The sequence below is a fragment of the Pelodiscus sinensis genome, chromosome 1 (assembly GCF_052426305.1).
Source record: "Pelodiscus sinensis isolate ZL-2025 chromosome 1, ASM5242630v1, whole genome shotgun sequence".
NCBI classification, from domain to species: Eukaryota; Metazoa; Chordata; order Testudines; family Trionychidae; genus Pelodiscus; species Pelodiscus sinensis.
Genome location: NC_143052.1, coordinates 115,951,067 through 115,971,624, shown reverse-complemented (window position 1 = coordinate 115,971,624; position 20,558 = coordinate 115,951,067). Strand labels below are relative to the sequence as shown.

The following is a 20,558-nucleotide window of genomic DNA, read 5'->3' as shown; positions in this document are numbered from 1 at the left end:
AATATGTGGATTTCTCATGCTGCTAAGTAAAGAGTAAATTGTGTTTAGATTCCTGTGTAAAACCTGTGTGTCTGTTTCCTTTCAATGCCATATGTCCCTGAAGAGTCAAATTGTAAACTTAGACCAGCCTTGTGGCTTGAGTTCTGGGAGAGGGTGTGTTTAAATTACAGGCGGACTTTGAGGAGCCCTGCTCAAATACAGAGATCAGACAGTTTGGACTGAGGCTCCCAGCTGTTAGGAGGGAGTGCTAGAGAGGATCTGTACTACAAGAGTGTGCCTAGAAACACCATGTTGGCATCATGTTTGAACTCTGCTCAGATTCAAGAGTCTTAAAGCACATGTGGCTAATTAGGTAGAGGCTGGTGACTCTGTGTGTGTGTGTGTGTGTGTGTCCCCAATCAACTCCATTTCACTATAACTTTAGTTGTTAAAAGGACAGAACTAAATAAAATAGATTAATAAAGTCTAATTTCATTTAATTTTGCTGTGGGTAACATAAGACAACAACTTCTGGCTGCTTCAATTGTGAAAGTAAATAGCATTTGCTGATGCCTGCTTGTATAAGTATTGCAATGTACAGTGTAACTTAAGGAACCGAGCAACTGCAGATGCTTAATAAACAATCACTATTATATGGAATAAGAGCAAAGTAAAATCATAGACTTGGGAAAATCAGAAGACATGGGTTCTAATCCCAGCCAGCTAACTTGTCTTGTGTGTCTGTGCTTTAGTGGCCTCATCTGTACAAAAGGGCAGAGTATCATACTTCACAAGGGTGTTTTGAAGTGTAATCAAGAAGTGTTTGACTCATGCTAACTATCACTACTAAGACCTTAAAGATCGTTCCTTCCTTGCATACACTCTTCAGTTTCAATAGACTATAGAGTATGTCACTTCCTGTCATTTACTCCTGCTTTGTGCAACTGTATGGTTGCTTCTTTTCACCCCAGAGGTGACTGCATTTCTGTAGCCAGACACAAAACCCCATCTTGTTTTTCCACGAGCCCCATCTTGTTTTTCCCCCCCCAGAGAGCAAGAGAAAGGCAGTCAGCCTTTGATGCCCTGGGAACGCAGGTGTGGTGCCTGTCCCTAACTCTACCATAAACAGAAACCAGACAGTAAATGGGCTAGCTGACGACTGGGAGGCCTCCCGTCGCCGTGATGGCTAGTATCAGTAATTGACACGCCTGCACTGTCTCGGGAGAGGAATCTTCGCCCATCACATACCAGAGGTGCCCATTGTCTGCATCTTCCCAGGTGTGAATTATGCTTTGCACCCTTCGTGGGAAACTTGGCATTCAAAGCCATTTTTCCTGATTGGCCACTTGAGACCAGGAAGAAGCCCATGTGACCCAAGGGGTATAAAGAGGGTTGAGTTGCCCACCCAATTTGAGCTCCAATCACCTACACCTGCTGGCAGGTATTGATTGTCTCCCGAGGTCCGTGGGACGCCCAACCTCGTCCTACTTCTTCCCGAGGGATTGAGAGAAAGACGCTGGCCACGCCAAGTCTGGAACGCAGGGATGAGAATTGTACCTGCAATGTGTTTTCTTTATGTGTACACTCTAATTGTCTCTCTGTTGTAAGTTAGTTACTTTATTATAGTTTTCTTAAAGTCAAACTGCTTCATTTCTATTGTAAATCACCTTTGGTAAGGTGATTTTGCTATAAACTTTGGGAACAAGTGGGGTGCCCTCATTCACTTATAAAATATATATATCTATATACACTGACCCAAGTTTCTTTATTTCTTTTCTCTTTCTTTCTCCTATAAATAAGCCAGTGCGTGTCAAGCTTCTGACTTGAACCCGTGCTGCTGTACCCGAACCGAACACAAACAAAAGAACTTCAGCCGGTCATAAAGGGACAGATATAGGGAGAGCTTGGGCGTTTTAATTTGTGTCACACCCAGGTGGCAAAATTCAGTTGGGGCGCTTCTCAGTCTCCCCGAGGCTGCCCGCTGCGAAGGAATTATGAAATTCTAGCAGCTGAAATCTGAAGCATAATAAGCTCTCCCTGTACACTTACTGGGGCGCCTTTCAACCTCTTCCAGGTTGCCCACTGCAAGGGACCCCGGTCTCAGCAGTTAAAGTCTTAGGCGTATAGTACACACATAGTATAGGAAGAGCTTGGGCGTTTGAATTTGTGTCACACCCAGGTGGCAAAATTCAGTTGGGGCGCTTCTCAGTCTCCCCGAGGCTGCCCGCTGCGAAGGAATTATGAAATTCTAGCAGCTAAAATCTGAAGCGTAATAAGCTCTTCCTGTACACACTGGGGCGTCTGTTAGCCTGTTTGGCTACCCTCTGCGACGGGACCTCGGTCCTAGCAGTAAAGTCACGGACGTTAAACTACTTTTCAGGGTGCCCTCCAGCCTCCTAGGCTGCCCGCTGCAACGAGACTTTGTGTCTCAGCAGTTGAAGACTTGGGTGTAACACACACGCACACACTGCCCTGACCGTCGGCTGACAATTTCAAAGGTGAATGAAGTGGTTGCATAGGTCTGAAGATTGCCAATACACGTTGGCACAAAAATAGGTCAGTCATTTATTATTTGTGTAATTATTCAGTCCACTACGATCTTTGTGCACCTGTGGACATTTTGTCGGGACAACTGCTTAACTATGCCCTGTTGGTACTGCCATTGGATTGTTCTTGAGTGCTTATTTCCCTGCTTATATGGCTTCTACCATCTACGTCTGGAAGCCATTCCATTACTCGCCAGCTGTGAATGTCCTCAGCGGCCCATGACACTGCCTCAGAAAAGTGACCAGAAGTGAGGTTGCAAGACATGGGCAACATATCACCCCACCACTCAGGAATCATGATCATATGTACTGCACTCAGTCTGTTTGCAGGGTCTCCTGCTAGAACACTTCCTAATACTGAAATCCTTAATTGTGGTTGGATGGCTGGCATTCAAAGAATGCTCAGAGCAGCTCAGCTCCATTGATCTGGGCCACTTGTTTGTATGGCTGACTCAAGAATATTCAAGGCTATATGATAGGGTCAATTAAAGTAAGGCACCGTAGTGGTCATTACAAACACTTGCAAGCGTGACAGGCCTACCTCAGTGACTGTGAAGCAACAGCTCCTGACAGAGCAAGATGGCAGCAGATTTGCCATGTTACTATTAAGTAGTTTAAAATAAGGCTCAGCAACACCTCACTTGAAAAACTCAGACAGCACAAAGCAAGGACACAACAGCCTCCAAAGATCTTGCACAATCTTGTCTATTCCACATTTAGTCATGCTAGCCATTCTCACAGCACAAGCTCGTTTGTCCTCAGTTTTGTACAGGTATTTTAGAATTATCCTGTTGTTTAAAATTACAGGTATGAATGTGAATGAGGCATTAAATTTCCTTTTAGTGCAATAGATATTGAGCTTTAGGGGTCTAATGTGGAACTATAATTGAAGTACAAGACTGAACAGTACTAGTTAACCAACTATTTTCCTAAAGAGAGAGACATGGAAATTGTTGTATCCCTGAAAACTGGGAGCATCTGGATTTATACTTCATAGTTGGATATGTGCCCACTTCTTGATTGTACCAATTATTGCAGCTCTCAAAGCTCTATTGCTAATTCAGCAAAGGATTCGGATAAGAAAACCCAGAAAGGCTGAAAGAAAAATGGATAACACTCACAATTTCATTATAAGTAGGGTCAGTGCTTTTTGGAACAGCTTTTGTTTTCCTCCTGCTGACTTCTTCAGGATCTGGTAAAAGATAAAATTCAGCATGTGCAGTTGGGGCAGAGCCATCTGGGAGATGCTGTAGAACAAAAGGTTTATAAATATGAATGTTCGTATTTCTATCAAGGAAAACAAATAGAGGTACCAAATTAATTCGGGACTCAAAGCAGACATGAGGAGACTTACTACACTGAACAAGTTTTATTGGTATAAAATGAAGTGCTATTCAATGTAAACCAAAGAAATACACAGAATTTAATCTCAGGTTGTGTTGGGGAAAGTAATTGAAAAAAATAAAAACAAAATAAAATCCTCTATGTTTAAGACTTTTAGTGGAAAAACCCTTAAGCATCAATCCACTTGAACTCATTTGAAACTGGTATGCAATGTAGCCCTTAAAATTGTCAAAGCTATGCACAGAAACTGGAGTTTAGCCAGATCACTCCAATTGACCTTAATTCCTAAAAATGAGCCAGTTCCAAGATTGATATGGGAACAGTTGATTGTTTATAAGGATGTTTCATAGAGGATGCTAGTGCAGAAGATTCAGGAGCATTTTCAGCAGCAATATGGGCAGAAACGGATAAGTATATAAAGCCTCTCCCACCCCCATGTCAGCAGAGTTGGAAATTCTCTTTAGTCCCCCATTGACACAGCATATATTGATTACTGGGCACGAAATCAGCTAGGACAGGAAAGGAAAGGGCCAAAGGAAGAGAGAATAGCTGTGGAGATCAAGAAGGCTGGTTGAAATATGAATAGAGGACAGGGAGAAATGTGGATGTTAGAGAAAGAGATGGAGATTGCATATAGTTATCTGGGAGAGAGTCTGGTCTATTTTGTGAAGGGATTGTGAGGCAAGTTAGGGGGAATCATAGAATCATAGAATAATAGGACTGGAAGGGACCTCGAGAGGTCATCGAGTCCAGCCCCCCACCCTCAAGGCAGGACCAAGCTCCGTCTACACCATCCCTGACAGATGTCTATCTAACCTGTTCTTAAATATCTCCAGAGAGGGAGATTCCACCACCTCCCTTGGCAATTTATTCCAATATTTGACCACCCTGACAGTTAGGAATTTTTTCCTAATGTCCAATCTAAACCTCCCCTGCTGCACTTTAAGCCCATTACTCCTTGTCCTGTCCTCAGAAACCAAGAGGAACAAATTTTCTCCTTCCTCCTTGTGACACCCTTTTAGATATTTGAAAACTTCTATCATGTCCCCCCTTAATCTTCTTTTTTCCAAACTAAACAAGCCCAGTTCATGAAGCCTGGCTTCATAGGTCATGTTCTCTAAATCTTTAATCATTCTTGTCGCTCTTCTCTGTACCCTTTCCAATTTCTCCACATCTTTCTTGAAATGTGGCGCCCAGAACTGGACACAGTACTCCAGCTGAGGCCTAACTAGTGCAGAGTAGAGCGGCAGAATGACTTCACGAGTTTTGCTTACAACAATGAAGACTGAAGAAGAGAAGAGCACAAACTAGGAGCTGAAAATGAATATACTTGTTCTGCTGTCTCTAAGGCCCCTAGTAGATGTTTTAAAGGAAGATGCAAGAAAGCTTCTTCCTACTAGTGATAGAAATGTAGCCGTAGTCTTGGCTCATGCATGTGCAGAGCAGTGCCTGAATTCCTCACTTAGGCTCTCCCAAACCAGGGACCATCAAAATGCTGACCAGCACATCATGTAACATTATATAACATTATATAACATAACATGTAACATAATATAACATAACATCACAGGTGTTTATCAAAATATCAGCAACATTGAAGGTGTTTTTAGGCTTTTAGAGAGAACACTTACTGCCCAGTTTGCAAGCATCAGAAGGAAGTAGGCCTCCAGGGACAGAGAGTGAAATGAAACTCCATGTAAACAAACAAAAAAATAAAAAATGTTGGCGTGATTGCGGCTGAGAGTGTTATTTTGGCTGTGCAATCATAGCTACATTCCTCATTTCAGCTTCACCTGACCCATTACAAAGTACTTGCTCAGATTTTGGTAATTCATTGTATGGGACCAGAAATGTTAGATTTCCTACAACAACAACAACGTATCTTGCAAATGGAGATGCTACAATTATCTGAGCAATCAATGGCATCTATATGGAAGAGAAGGGGTGTTTGTGTATATATAACAATTAGTTGTTGACACAAAGACATTGGGTTTTGTGAGGTTTTTTTTGTTATGTGAAGTGATTCCTCACAGTATATGACTCAATCAACCATATCGCTTAATGTTAATGTTGTTACCATTGCTTATATAGCACACTTCTGGTATTACACAAATCATCAACATCTCTTCCATCCCATCAAGAGTTCAGGAAATGAAGTGAAAAAGACTATCATCCATTTTAAATACATAAGGAATGGAGATACACAGAATGCAATTATGCAAATCAGAGCTTCATGAGGGCACTGAGGCTAACAGGCAATTTCATAGGACAGGGTACTGCACTGTTAAATCGACACAGGATTAGGCTTCAAACCTCTTGAAAAGCCCCTCTGTAGGGAGTTAGGGCCTATTATACTAGCACCTACAAAAGTAAAAGCAGCAGTCTCCCTCAAACCGAGCAGGATCAAACCAATCTAGTCTTAAACATTAGTCCAAGGTGCACAAGTTCTCACCACACCCCCCCTTCCTCAAGGGAAAAGAGATGACCTTTTCAACATGAAGGACCGGCATAGTTTAGATCAAAAGGGAGACTGGGTTCCAAAATTCAGCATCCCTCATGGAGAATGTTGGGACAGCAGCTCCCTGAGAGGAGGAGACCCAGCTCAAGTCAGAAGTAGCACTTCTATCCCACCCTGAAAGCAAGAGTCAGCATTCAGAGAGCGCTCATGTCACATACTCATGGTGAAAAACTCTAGGGTCACAAGGCCTAGTGATGAGGGCACTTTCCTGAAAAGTTCAAGAGCCAAGCTCAAATCCACAGGCAGGAGAGGAAACTTGAATGGAGACCTCCTCCCCACTGGACCATAGATCATATTGCTCTCAATTTCTCTGCTGAAACAGTTCTACTAGGGCAGTAGGTTTCAAACTTTTTTTTCTCATGTCCCAGTTGAAGAAAACTGTTGATGCCCATGACCCAGCATAATCTGGCTAGAGCGTGGGCATTGGGGAGGGCTGAGGATGAGTGCTTTGGGGTGTAGTGGGGAGTGAGACTCTGGCTTTTGGGGTGTCAGGGCTGGGGCAGGAGAGGCTCATCTTGAGCAGTTCCCAGTAAGCAGGGCAGTGAGGATGTTAAGGCAGGTGTCCTGCCTCTCCTTGCAAACTATGCTGCATCCCAGAAGCAGCCAGCAGCAGGTTTCTAGCGAATTGGAGTGTGGAGCTAGTGCTCGGGGCAGAGGCAGTGCACTGAGCCCTGTGTGCTCTCCCCACACCCATCACCACCTAGGAGCTGAGCATGCTGTCAGCCTGTTCTGGGGTGCAGCACAGTCTGAGGTGTAGGACAGACAGGTAGCCTGTCTTAGCAGCCCCACTTGATCACCCTGCAACAATGAGACCCAGTGCCTGACATTCCACAACCCAGTACTGGGATGCAACCTGTAGTTTGAAAACCACTGCACTAGGGTATAAACTCTGCTTTCAAATCTTTCCTGTTGATGGTACTTAAATATTCACTGGTCAGGTAGAGAGAGACATACATTCATTTCTTTTCTCTGCATGATTCAGAGGAGGGATTTGAATACCTTAATCATCAGGCAGTTCTCCAGCTGGAAGGATGGGGAAGGCAATACTACCCACAACGCAGCAACACTATCTGGTCCCAGATTTTGCTGGTGCTGTTGGGTTCTGCAAGGTGCCTTTGAATGGGACTCACCTACATGAGAGCCTGAGATTGGTATGGGCAGGCTAGGTTGGAACAATGAATCATGGGGAACTTTAACATCCCCAGATAGCTGTGTTTAGGAGTGACTGGTTTACATAATTTGCTGTAGTTGCCTTTGAAAAAACATGATATTCGGACATGAATTTTTCTTAGGAAACACAAAACTTATTACAGAAGCATAAATCTGAAGAACAGACAATGCTTAATGACAAACAGGTCAAAACTAAAATGACTGCATTTGAGATGGGGGTTGATTATTCATTTTGTACTGAATTGCTAACTCCTTATATAATCTCTATTGCATGTGGCATTTGGGATGGCTTTTCTCAATTAGCACAGGAGCTCAATATTGCCTTGTGAAGAACCTATTTCACTGAAAGATGGTCTGAGACAAGGCACACAATCAGACCTGAGGAGGCTACAAAAGAGGCTTTAGTTTCTTAATTCAAAATGATTATTGTCAGACACACACACCATCCCAGGGAACAACTAGGAAATATTGTCAATTTGGGAAACGCAGTGTGAAACCAAGAGTGGGGCTAACATGGCAGAATTCTCAAGAAATCGTTTTGAAGTGACCGTCTCATCTAAGTTGAGCACTTATCTGAAGAAAGAAGACAACACAAGCAAATATTACCTTCCTAAGAATGACGTTCTCCACTGCTAGCTTTCACGATGTTGCATCTAGTAGGCTGAATCTCCTGTGGCTTCCTTCTAATGCAGAGTACACTAGCAAAACTATCACTGGTGTTACATAAAGTTCAAGTAAATGAGAGGAATATCAGACCGAAATGCTAGTCTTAATTATTCCAAAGTATCATTGTTGTGTAAATTCAGTATAAATGGTGAGTAAGATTTTCAAGAGAGACAAGGAATGAAACTAGATGTATTGGTACCTATGGAGGCCCCATTGGTTTATATATAGTGGCTCCAGAATGTCATTGACTTTTCCTTTATAACATTTCCACCACTTCCATTGTGATTTTAGGAGAAACCGACGAAGAAGATTGGCAGCTGTTTTCAGGATTTTGCTTAGTTTGGAATTTTCAATGGTGTATAAAGTAGCTGGAATTTGTTCAATGTATACAGAAAGTTTGGGCCAGTTTCTTCAACACATTGGCCTCTTCAGGGTAAAACATATCACCGTGTCAAATAACTGAGTAGTTATGAGGAAGCAAGTGCAATAAATTAATTGGAAATTCTGCTTTAAAGTTCCTGCTATTAGCAGATCAAAATAACTGGTTTCTGTCTTGAGTCATGGCTTTGTCAAGTGCTACACATACCTGTGGGATATTTGGTTCCACCATTAGCTGTTTGGTGCATTCTTCACAGCTTGAATTTGCAAGGATGCACAACACAAAACTATGGCTTTGGACCTGATTCTGCTGGATTTTAAATCTGGAGTAACTTCATTAATCCATTTTCATACATAACTTAGGGCAATGATTAAAGAAGATCTAGAAAACATGACCTATGAGTGAAGAGTGAAAAAACTGAGTTTGTTTGGAAAATAGATTATGGAGAAGGGACATGATAGCAGTTTTAAGTACCTAAAAGGGTGTTACAAGGAGGAGGGAGAAAAATTATTCTCTTTAATCTCTGATAATAGGACAAGGAACAATGGGCTTAAATTGTAGCAAGGGAGGTTTGGGTTGGACATTAGGAAAAACTTCCTATCAGGGTAGTTTAACACTGGACTAAATTGCCTACGGAGGTTGTGGAATCTCTATCATTGGAGATATTTAAGAGCAGATTAGACAGACATCTGTCAGGGATGAGCTAGAGGGCAGGAGACTGGACTTGACCTCTTGAGTTCCCTTCTAGTTCTAGTGTGCTCTGATTCTAGGATGCTATGATTTAGGAGCCTAATTCTCAGCGATGATCCACAAGTCTTTTCTGAAAATAGGCCCTAGGCAAATTTTGAAAATGTTATTTGTTTCCTTTAGTGAAGTTACTCCAGTTGTAAATTGGAGCCAAATTTGGACCGAAGCCTGGGGTTTTCTGTTGTGCTTGTGTCAGGGCTGTTCCCCACTCTGGTACTCCGAGTGAAGAAGGTGAGAGCCTGCAAGTGAGCTTGAAAACCTTGCCTCTACAGGCACTGGTTACAAAAACTTCCCCTCCAGAATCACAATACACAGATTTGGGGGAATTGCTGCCACCATCAAGTGATTTTTTTATCCCTAAAAACCAGGGGTACACACTTGAAACCACCCCTAAGGGGTACCCCAAGCTCTTTTGCCCAAAAGAGCTTGAAAAAGAAAAGAGAAGAACAAGCTGCAGTCTCTAGTAGCTGACCTCTCAGTCTGAGGCATGCAAATACACGCAGACAGACCGACCTTCCAGGACACAAAAATCAAATCATCACCTTAAAAAAAAGTGATTTTTATTACAAAACAAAGGATAAACTTGATAAAGCATACTTGGTTGTTAGATGTTACAGAGCAACTAATGAAAACTAATTAAAACACAGAGAAAAGTCTCTGGGCACACTGCAAGATAGTAAATGGGAGGGGAGACAAAGATTCCCACAGATCAGTTCAAACCAAACCACAAAATTAAAAAAAAATTACCCTGAACGTGGCTAGATTCACTTTTCTTACTTCCAATCTCCTCTTTGTTCAGTCTACTCTCATGCTCCAAATTTCTTGGAGGCATGGCAGTCCTGCCTGGGTTTAAATCATTCTGTGTGTCAACTCCTGGTTTCTCTCTCCCATGCAAGGAAAGCAAGCAAGGAATCTATATCTAATTCAAATTTCAACACTCTATCTCGATTGGTTCTCCTGGCTCCCTGGCCAACACCTTTGCTAGTTACATGAGTTTAACCCTTTAGGGGTGCTGGTCAGCACTCCTCCTGTCTATTACAGATTCAGTGCAGAAGAATTCAAAGATTATAAAGGCTTGTTAATATATGCTCCCAAATTTCTAACAGATGTGTTACTACTCTTTTCACAGGCTGGTTTATGGACAGAAACCAGACATTTTGATCTGCTAATAGCCGAAGATTGGTACTGGATTTAAAAGCCATCTCCTTGTGCTTCCTTGGTTATACAGATAAATTTCAATTGTTCCATTAACTGACAAGGTAAGCTGACTATTTGACCCAGAGATGGCCAGTATATTGAAGAAATTGACCAACAAGTTCTGTATACATTGAAAAAAATTCCATCTAGCAAGTTCTAAAATAAGCAGAATCCTGAAGATAGTCACCAGCTTCTTTTGATACATCATTTCCCCCTTAATCCACAAAGTATGTGGTGGAAATGGTAAAGGGTGAATAAATTACTTTCTGGATCCACTATTTTTAATCCAATGGAACCTTCATAAGCAACAAACTCTTCCAGTTTGAATTTTAATTTTGCGTGTCTTCAGAGCCATTTATAAAATGTAGTGCACTGGTGCAAAACTTCTGATAGGGAAGATGCTAATGGATCAATGGTATAAAACCATTACCCTACAACATACAATCTAAGATGCAGAATTGCAAGACCATTCAAATTTAGCACGGAAAAAGTTGGCAAACTCATTGCCAATCAATGGAAAGAGACACTTCTTTTCATCTTCCTAATTTAGAATTAAAAATGTGGCTCACAGAACATGCCCTTTGTAGCAAGTTCCATAATTCAGTCCACATTAGATTTCCAAAACCCAAAGTAGTATTTGACATGTATTTACAGAAACCCACATGGACGGGTTATGAATTTGTGGTAATTCAATATTAAACACACTACATATGTTTTGGGAAAAGAGAAGTAATGAAATATTCGAAATAAATTGCATTCGACTAGCCACTTGTTTCCCCTTGCAGCTTGCTGACTATCTAGCCTTCCTTTATGATTTTTGACACTAAGTAGCCATAAAGGTTTCTTCTCAATTTGGCGCATTTAAAGCACTGAAATTCAGCCTGACAGTATGACTTCTGAGTCTCTTTAGCATGCAAGCCTAAAGGGGAACATTTGTGAAAGCAAAAGTTAGAGACTTTGCAGAACTGTTATCTTTGTTAGCACCTTTTCCTAAATCAAATGCTTCCTTCTGGCAGTTAATCATCAATGCTCACTTTCTTTCACTTTTTGGTCCTGGCCTAAAAGCTGTTTAGATGCTCCATCTCCTGGCATTCCTGTTGTATTCTGTCTCTGGATGAAACGCTCTGGTGGCTCCTGAACATTTTCTGTGTTCAGCTGCTCCGTTTTTTTCCTCTAGAAAAGGCTTCATCTCACATTTTTCAGTCTTAAAAAAAAGTCACAGATAACTTCCATTCACAACCACTGCCTAATCTCCTCTGCAAATAACTTCTTTTCTTCTACTTTCCAGGATACCAGAGGTATCCCAGAAAAGCAATGCCATGTCCAAGGAATGCATCCGTGGTTTTGGAAAAATTTTCAACAAAGCATATGTGTTCTTTTGTGCATGGAAAAATGTCTGGGTATCTTCAACTCCCAACTACCTTCTTCCTTTCGTGAAGTCTCCCACCCCGCTTCCTTTTTCTTTCTCTCCCCTGTTCCCTTCCCCTCTCCTATTTATTTCGAGTTTTCATATCCCCAATTCCAGTCATCTGAAGAAGTGGGCTGTGCCCAAGAAAGCTCATGATACCATCTACATGTTTCATTAGTCTATAAAGTGCTACCAGACCATTTGTTGTTTTTTTCTGTAACTGACTAACCCTGAAACTCCCATTCTTGAGCATCAAAGTTTTTTACGATGGTCAAATATTAAGCATGTTAAAATAAAACTACGGTAAATAGCTGCACAAAGTTTTCACAGCTCCCAAACACCACAGTTGTATTCTAAATGCAGACATGAAAGAGACTGGATTATACTACATGAAAGGAGGGAAAGAAAAAATCCACTGAGAATATCAGTCACAGTGTTTAAGTAATCAGAAAAAAATAGTATCTGAATCCTGATTAAATTAAACCCTAGTGATAAATGCAGAGGCTTCATCAAAAGTATTAAATATATCATTTAATTTTTGTTAGTAACCAAGCACAGTTTATATGCAACTTAACTTAGGGTATGTCTACACTACCCCGCTAGTTCGAACTAGCGGGGTAATGTAGGCATACCGCACTTGCAAATGAAGCCCAGGATTTGAATTTCCCGGGCTTCATTTGCATAAGCCGGCCGGCGCCATTTTTAAATGCCGGCTTGTTCGAACCCCGTGCCGCGCGGCTACACGCGGCACGGGCTAGATAGTTCGAACTAGCAAGCCATTCCGAACTATCTGTACGTGGAACCAGGCGTACAGATAGTTCGGAATGGCTTGCTAGTTCGAACTATCTAGCCCGTGCCGCGTGTAGCCGCGTGGCACGGGGTTCGAACAAGCTGGCATTTAAAAATGGCGCCGGCCGGCTTATGCAAATGAAGCCCGGGAAATTCAAATCCCGGGCTTCATTTGCAAGTGCGGTATGCCTACATTGCCACCCTAGTTCGAACTAGGGTGGTAGTGTAGACATACCCCTAGTGTTCTGGGAAAACTTACAGCTTGACTCCATTAAATGCAACCTAACAACAAATGTTCCTTCACTTTTGAAAAGATAGCATCCTCTGAATGAATTATAAATTTAGAGTCATACAGAAAGAAAAGGAAAATCAGTATATCAACAGAAGTGTTAAAAAACAAGCCTGGATTAATAAGATCTGGAGGATGAAATGATAACAGAGGTGTGTTAACTAGAGGTTGTGTTCTTAGTAAGTTTCATGACATTATTTTTTCTGGATTTGTACACCATGTGCCTCCCGCTCTCCTGTGTCACTAAGTTTTCTCTTTTCCAGTTAACTTAAAATCATGGAACATTTGGAAAAATAAATGATAAAATCATTTCAAATTATTTAATACAAATATTTGACCCCAACCACGGAAATATAATGCATTATTATTATTCTAATTATCATTCACTATAGTAGTTACTTTAAAAGTGATCTTTTATTTCCATGGTGGGGCGTCTTAGAACATAAAGTAAACATTTGCAGAAGTATCAAATGAAACAATGGTAGCCAACTGCACAAAATGAGTTGTTTTCTCACTAAATGTTGCTTTCTTTTATAAAACTTTAAACAGATTTTATTGCTTTCTCTTTGTTCCCTATGATTATTTAACTCTTTTGTTTTCTTTTCTGCATGTACATTTCCTTCCCTCCTCATGCTTGTTAGCAACTTCACTGCTTCCCACCCCGACTTTCATGAATAAGTAGAGAAGAGACACATGGTGATGGTGGACAGTGGCACACATGGGAGGCAGATAATGGAGGCTATGACAAACCTCCACTAATGCTTTCTGTCACAGCCAGTTAGCCAGGTTGCAGCAGGGCTCAGAGCCATCTGGGCCCTCTTCTACGCAGCAGGGCTAAAGTCGAAATAAGCTACGCAACTTGAGCTATATCAGTTGCATAGCTTAAGTCGAAATAGCATATTTTGGCTTTTGATGCTGTCTACACAGCAGGAAGTCCAAGTTAGAGCACTCTTCCTCCAACTTCCCTTACTCCTTGTAAAATGAGGGTTACAGGAGTCAGAGTAAAAAGTCCTCCAGCTCAACATTATTTCACCATTATGTTGAAATAACTGTTTGTAGTTATTTCGGAACAACATCACTTATTCGGAAATAATGCTGCTATGTAGACGTAGCCTGGGTGGCCCAGCTCAAGGCTTGGAGCCAGCAGGGGCTGGAGGCTCTTCCGCACTGCTCTGAGCACTGGTGAGCTGGCCAGGATTCGGGGCTGTGCTGGCAGGCTGGCCAATGAGAACCATTGGGAAGAGAGTGAAGGTGGGATCTCAGGTGGAAGAGATGGAAATGGGCGGGTCGTGGGTAGAAGAGGTGGGATGGGGAGTAACTTCTGTGAATCGGAGATGAACACACTGCACATGGAGACACAGATATTTTCACTTGCCCGAGCAGCACAGAAAGTGGGGAATGTTGATTCCAAAAGAGAGAGCAAAATTCTGAGTGAGCTGCTGGTTTGGAGCTGTGTGACAGCGATGCAGGCTGGTTTGATTCAGAGTTGGAGTTCTGAAAGCAATTATCTTAGCAGACAGTTACTCTCCTGGAAAACTAGTGATGGAGATTATGGCAGGAGGGCAAAGCTGTTGCCTTTGTACGCCATTCTGATGAACATTGTCATCTTACAGGTCTGTACCCCAAAATGTGATTTTTGTGCTTGTGAATTAGTTTAACAGAGGGTATCAGATAGTTTCAACACCCTCATTCACAGAGAGGTACAGAGCAGATTTGCACTGAGAAGCTTTGTTGGTATAGTGATACCACTAAACTAGCAAAGCTTTCCTAGTGTGGTCACAGCTTATTCCTAGTGTGGACACAGCACTCTCCCACAACTGAAACGAGCTCTCTTAGCCAAAGTGCAGTTTTGCCAGTATATCTGCATCTACCCTAAGGGCGTTTGCGAGCATGAATATATTGGTCTGGTGGGTCTCACCTTGTGTGACAAAGCTATGAGGACAAAAACATGTAGTGCAGGTGTGGGCTCAGTGTTTGCAAACCATTAAGGCTGCACATGTTTCACGCACCACAGAATGGAATTGTTCACAGGGGCAATCTCCTAAGGCACATCCATAACGGCAAAATTCTCTACAGTAAAGTTACATCACCGCTCAGAGAGTGCTGAAGGGAAACCACTGTTGTATGTTCACATTCTCAGCTGCCATCATCCATAGCATGCTCACTCCTGGGACTTGGGATAGGCACACATGGCAGGGGGGTGGGGGTAGGCTGGTTTACTGTATTTGCCCAAGTTTATAACTAGCTCAGATTCAGAACCAGAACAACCATGAATGAACAACCATGAATATCAGTCTTCCCTTTATATAACTTGGGCCTTTGATATTGGCTTCCTGTAACAGGTGATCAGTAGACAATGGCTCAATTTTGTTCTTTGTGCATTACTGAAGGTGGGGATTTGCATTTACCTCTCCCTAGATGGGGTGAGGAAAATCACTTCACCTTTCTTTTGTTCCAAAATTGAATTTATTGCTGGCAAACTGTTCAACAAATACTTTGAACCCCCGAGGTCTCACATCTGTCACATCTCGTCCCATGACAGGTTACATACATTCTTGGCCCACAATATTACACAAACCACTCATTTAATACAATGGACTCAAAAGATACTTAAATTTAATTCAGTAAGATCTCCAGAGAAAGAGGGAGAACAATTTCCCAATTACAGAAAATTGCCATGTCTGTCACAGGGACCACGAGTGAAAATGCATTTAGTTAAGGGCTGCCCTGAGGAGGACAGATGCAGTATAATAAAAATGGGAAGGAGGAGAGGAAAAAAATATTCCTGCTTCTTTTCTCCAGTAGTTGCACCTATACCTGAGTCCCCAGTTGTACTGTTCCAATTTTAAGGTCTATTTAACACCCTTTCTACCTTTTTTATTGTTTTGCAAGTGGGATATTCATTTATAACTCAAAACAATGTCTATGAGACTCACTGAGGTAGATTTTCTCTAGATTGGAGTATTAGTCTACAACTGTGGTCCCCAACACGGTGCCCGCGGGCGCCATGGCGCCCGCGGGGGCATTCGTGTGCGCCTGCCACGTGCTCGGGGCTGGTCTGGCCCTGGGCGCGTGGCGCTTGGGGAGGGGGGTGCCGGCCCCGGCCGCTTGGAGGAGGGGGGGGCGCCGGCCCCGGGCGCAGCTATGGGGGGGGGCGCGCGGCTATGGGGGGGCCACACCCCCTGGCTCCCGGCGGGCGAACGGCCACGCCCCCTGGCGCCCGGCCACCACCACAGGTTGGGGACCACTGGTCTACAGTATGTGCATGCATCAGCACACACTCATACACCCCTACAGATTCTACTGTTCCTTCTCTCTTGAACAGAAGGTAATGAAAGAAAAAACACCTAAGAAAACAATACTGCTTCATGTTTCTTTTCAGCTCACAGAAGATGTACACTGTTGCTGACCATCAAATGGAGTAAAGGAAGATCAGTTTCTGAGAACAGAAAATAATTACAAATGCTGGTGTTTTATTTCTGTCTTATGTCCACACAGATATGATCTTTTCCTCTTGACTGGGCAGAGATGGAAACTATATAAAAACACAACAACACAGGAAACAGCAGAAGGAGCTTTATTTGGGCCTTTAACCAACCTTCTTCATCTTATGGTTTTGTTAATCAGTAAATGAGTATTCAGAATCCACAGCTGCCTTGTCTAAACTAGTTTTAAAGGTCTCATAGTATGGGGATTCTTTCAATTTTGTTGTCTAGTCACAACCTGATACCAATCACAATGAGGAAGAGATGAGGCCCAAAGATTCCTTTCTTTAATTACATCTGACCACTGCTAGTTATGCCCTATTTAACACCCTGAATAATTCCTCTCCATCCCTACTGTTTGCTCCCTTCAAAGTGTTTGCAAACTTTTGTGCTCAGTTTTTAACCAAGCTTTATTTAGCTACTATAGTCACTCCTCATGAATCAGTCCCTGTAGCCCTGCTGATTGTTGACTCTGAATTCCTTCCTGTTTTCAGCATCTGTCTGTTAGTGGAGTGCTTAGATCTAGAGCAGGGGTTGGCAACCTCTTTGCACACAGCACATGGGCGCTGCATTGGGTGGGAATGGTGAGCTGTAGCCACTGGGCCTGGGATGGTCAACATACAAAATGTCTTGCAGCCTGCCCGCTGGTTACCTTGATGAAAGTTGCCAATCCTTAATCAAGAGCTAATTGGGAAAAAAAATGTCCAAATGTTTTTTCAACAGAAAGTATTTTAAAACATGATCGTTTCAACCAAAATTCTGAGGGAAAATATCTTAAATGAAGAAACAATGATTTTTGAATACATTTTGATTTGGAAAATGGTGGATTTTTTTGGAAAATGTTTGGGTTCCATTTTTAATATTATTTTTATTCTTTATTTCATGACAAGTTTCATCAGATGAGACATACAGTTGAAACATTCTCTTTTTATTTTTATTATATGCTTATTTAAAAAAATATTTAAGGGCAGCTTCTAGATTGAATAATAGAATACTAGAACTGGAAGGGACCGTGAGAGAGCATCAGATGCAGTCCCCTGCTCTCAAAGCAGGACCAAGCATGGTCTTTATCATCCCTGATAGATGTCTGTCTAACTTGCTCTTAAATATCTCCAGTGATGGAGATTCCACAACCTCCGTAGGCAATTTATTCCAGTGTTTGTTTAATTACTCTAGCAGTTAGGAAGTTCTTCCTAATGTCCAACCTAAATCTCCCTGGCTGCAGTTTAAGTCCATTGCTTCTTGTCCGATTATCAGAGGCCAAGGAGAACAATTTTCCCTCCTCCTCCCCGTGACACCCTTTTAGATACATCAAAACCGCTATCATGTCCCCTCTCAGTCTTCTCTTTTCCAAACTAAACAAGCCCAATTCCTTCAGCTTTGTCTCATAGCGCATGTTTTCTAGACCTTTAATAATTTTTGTTGCTCTTCTCTGGACCTTCTTCAATTTCTCCACATCTTTCTTGAAATGCAGTGCCCAGAACTGGACACAATACCCCAATTGAAACCTAATCAGCGCAGAGTAGAGCGGAAAAATGACTCCTTGTGTCTTGCTCACAACACTCCTGTTAATGCATCCCAGAATCATGGTTGCTTTTTTTACAACCGTGTCACGCTGCTGACTCATATTTAGCTTGTGGCCCACTAAGACCCCTAGATCCCTTTCTGCAGTACTCCTTCCTAGACAATCCCTTCCCTTTCTGTACGTGTGAAACAGATTGTTCTTTCCTAAGTGGAGTACTTTGCATTTGTCTTTATTAAACTTTATCCTATTCACCTCAGACCATTTCTCCAGTTTGTTCAGATAATTTTGAATTATGACCCTATCCTCCAAAGCAGTTGCAACCCCTCCCAGCTTAATATCATCTGCTAACTTAATAAGTGTGCTCTCTATGCCATGATCTAAATTGTTGATGAAGATATTGAACAGGACCAGTTCCAAACCAGACTCCTGCGGAACCCTATTTGTTATGCCCTTCCAGCATGACTGTGAACCATTAATAACAACTCTCTGAGAATGGTTCTCCAGCCAGTTATCCTAGTTAGTATTGATTGAAACATCTTCTTTTTTTTAAATGAAACAGTTTGACTCTCGAGTTCAATACAAAAAAGTTCCAAGGTATACCAGTAATAATGTTTCTGAATCCGATTAATGTGTGTAGTTGGGATCAATATTTCCCATGTGTACTAATGGAAAGGTAATTGTCTGTCCAAACTGATTCTCACTGTGTGAGTTTCTGTCTAGATATCTTTTGATATCTTGGTATCTTGGCTCAGCCATCACTAGTATTTTTTTTTCTAATTTAGTATCAAGTGCAAATTTTATCTCAGTGACTGTTCCCTCCTCTGCATAGTGATCCATAATATTAGATTATTGAATACTTTAGTCAACAAATGTTAGCTGTTCAGTGAATGATTTATTCAAAATTAGCATTCAAACAATAAAGTTGGGCCAGTACTGTCCAAAATATTTGATTCATAAGACATTTGTCAATAACAGTACAATTAACTGAATTATATATTTGCCAATACCGCAAACCAGATCTATTAAAATGAGACTAACACAAATCTCCATGATGCCACAAAAGATGCCCCTCTCTTCAACTTGGAAACACCGCTGACCAATGTTTCCCTTTGTTTATAGCTCTTCAGCCAATTTTCAGGCCAAAGAGAAATGTACCTTTCCAAGCTAATTTGTACTCATTTTAAAATGCATTCTTTAAACCATCATTCTGCAAAAAAGCCAACTTCTCTGTAAATTTGCATCAGTGCAGAAATATTATTTTCGTATCTTCTGGCTTTTGTCTTAGCTTGCCCTGGCAGTGTAGAGAAAACCACAGCTGGAACTATTATCTCCCCTCCTTTCAAACGATTGGTCTCATTCTGTCATCAATACTTATCTCTCTACGAGGTTTTTGTTCAGCTCGAAAAGATTTTTTTTATCCTGTTCATTTCCCACACCAATTTTGGGCATTTTCTATTCTGCCTCCTGTGCATGGCACTTCTTCCTCCTATTTGAGTTGCCCAGTCAATCACATGTTTTTCATTCTAATGGCATTATGATGAAAAATTGGAGATAGCAGTCACGAAATATAGACATGAATATTACATATCTATGACCCTCTGTGTGCTTGCTTTTTGATGGGTTTCTGGTGGTGTGTGTCTGCAAAAACTAAAATAAATGGTTTAGATATCCTAATCACTGATGCTTAGTGAACAATACAAGAGTCAAGGCCTTTGAAGTTTTGCCTGTGTACAAATTGGGCACACATCTCTGTGTGGCAAGGGATGCATGATGTGGACAAAGAGAACAAAAAGGTTTGCCTGGTTTTAAGAAGATGCACTCTCTGAAGTCCAGGGAAGAGGAAGAGGCAGGCTCTGCAGAAAAACAGACTATAACTCAGGCCCCAGAAAAGCAAAGATACTAGGCATAAGTCAGTCCTATCTAAGTCTAGAGGGGCATGCTATATTTAGATCACACAATAAACATGTAGGTCCCTTTGTTATGTTATCCCTTTTTTCTAATGTGACCAGACGTCCTCCTTTAAGGAGTACAGTCCTCCTTTTGAGGGGCTTGTTCTCCCCAATAATTATGTCCTCCTTTGAAAAAAATTGTCCTTGTCCTACTTTGCCAAGAAAAAAAAATCCCGTGTTTCTTTTTTTTTTTTTTTGCTCAACCAAAAATACCGGCTGTCCGGGATTTTTTGGGAGACCATCTGGCAACCCTAATATACAAGTATGATTTTTTTGTCAACTCAGTGTCCTCCTCGCACATTTTCAAATTCTGGTCACCTTACTTTTCTCTCATACTGCTCTATTCCTATGGATAAATATATAAATACTTTGTTTTGAAGAAGCTGTTCAATATCACTGCACTTAACCTACTTTACACAGCTCTTAAGGGAAGTCTATAGCAGAGCCGTGAATCCATCTTCTTTTTCTTCTAGTGTTGTTGATCAGGAAGTTATTATAAGTCCCTTGCTAAGAGAGATCCATTTTAATAGTCAGGATTTCACTCTGAGAAAAATATAGGCACTAGAC

At 41.6% G+C, this 20,558-nt stretch overlaps 1 protein-coding gene across 1 annotated transcript in view; it reads right to left on the bottom strand.

Moving 5' to 3' along the window:
- PIK3C2G (phosphatidylinositol-4-phosphate 3-kinase catalytic subunit type 2 gamma) overlaps positions 1–20,558 on the bottom strand; it is a 296,240-nt gene that overhangs the window by 13,852 nt on the left and 261,830 nt on the right. The window contains exon 32 of the mRNA XM_075897746.2: positions 3,647–3,772. Within this exon, the coding sequence (XP_075753861.2) occupies positions 3,647–3,772 (126 nt within the window). The remainder of the gene's footprint in view (positions 1–3,646; positions 3,773–20,558) is intronic.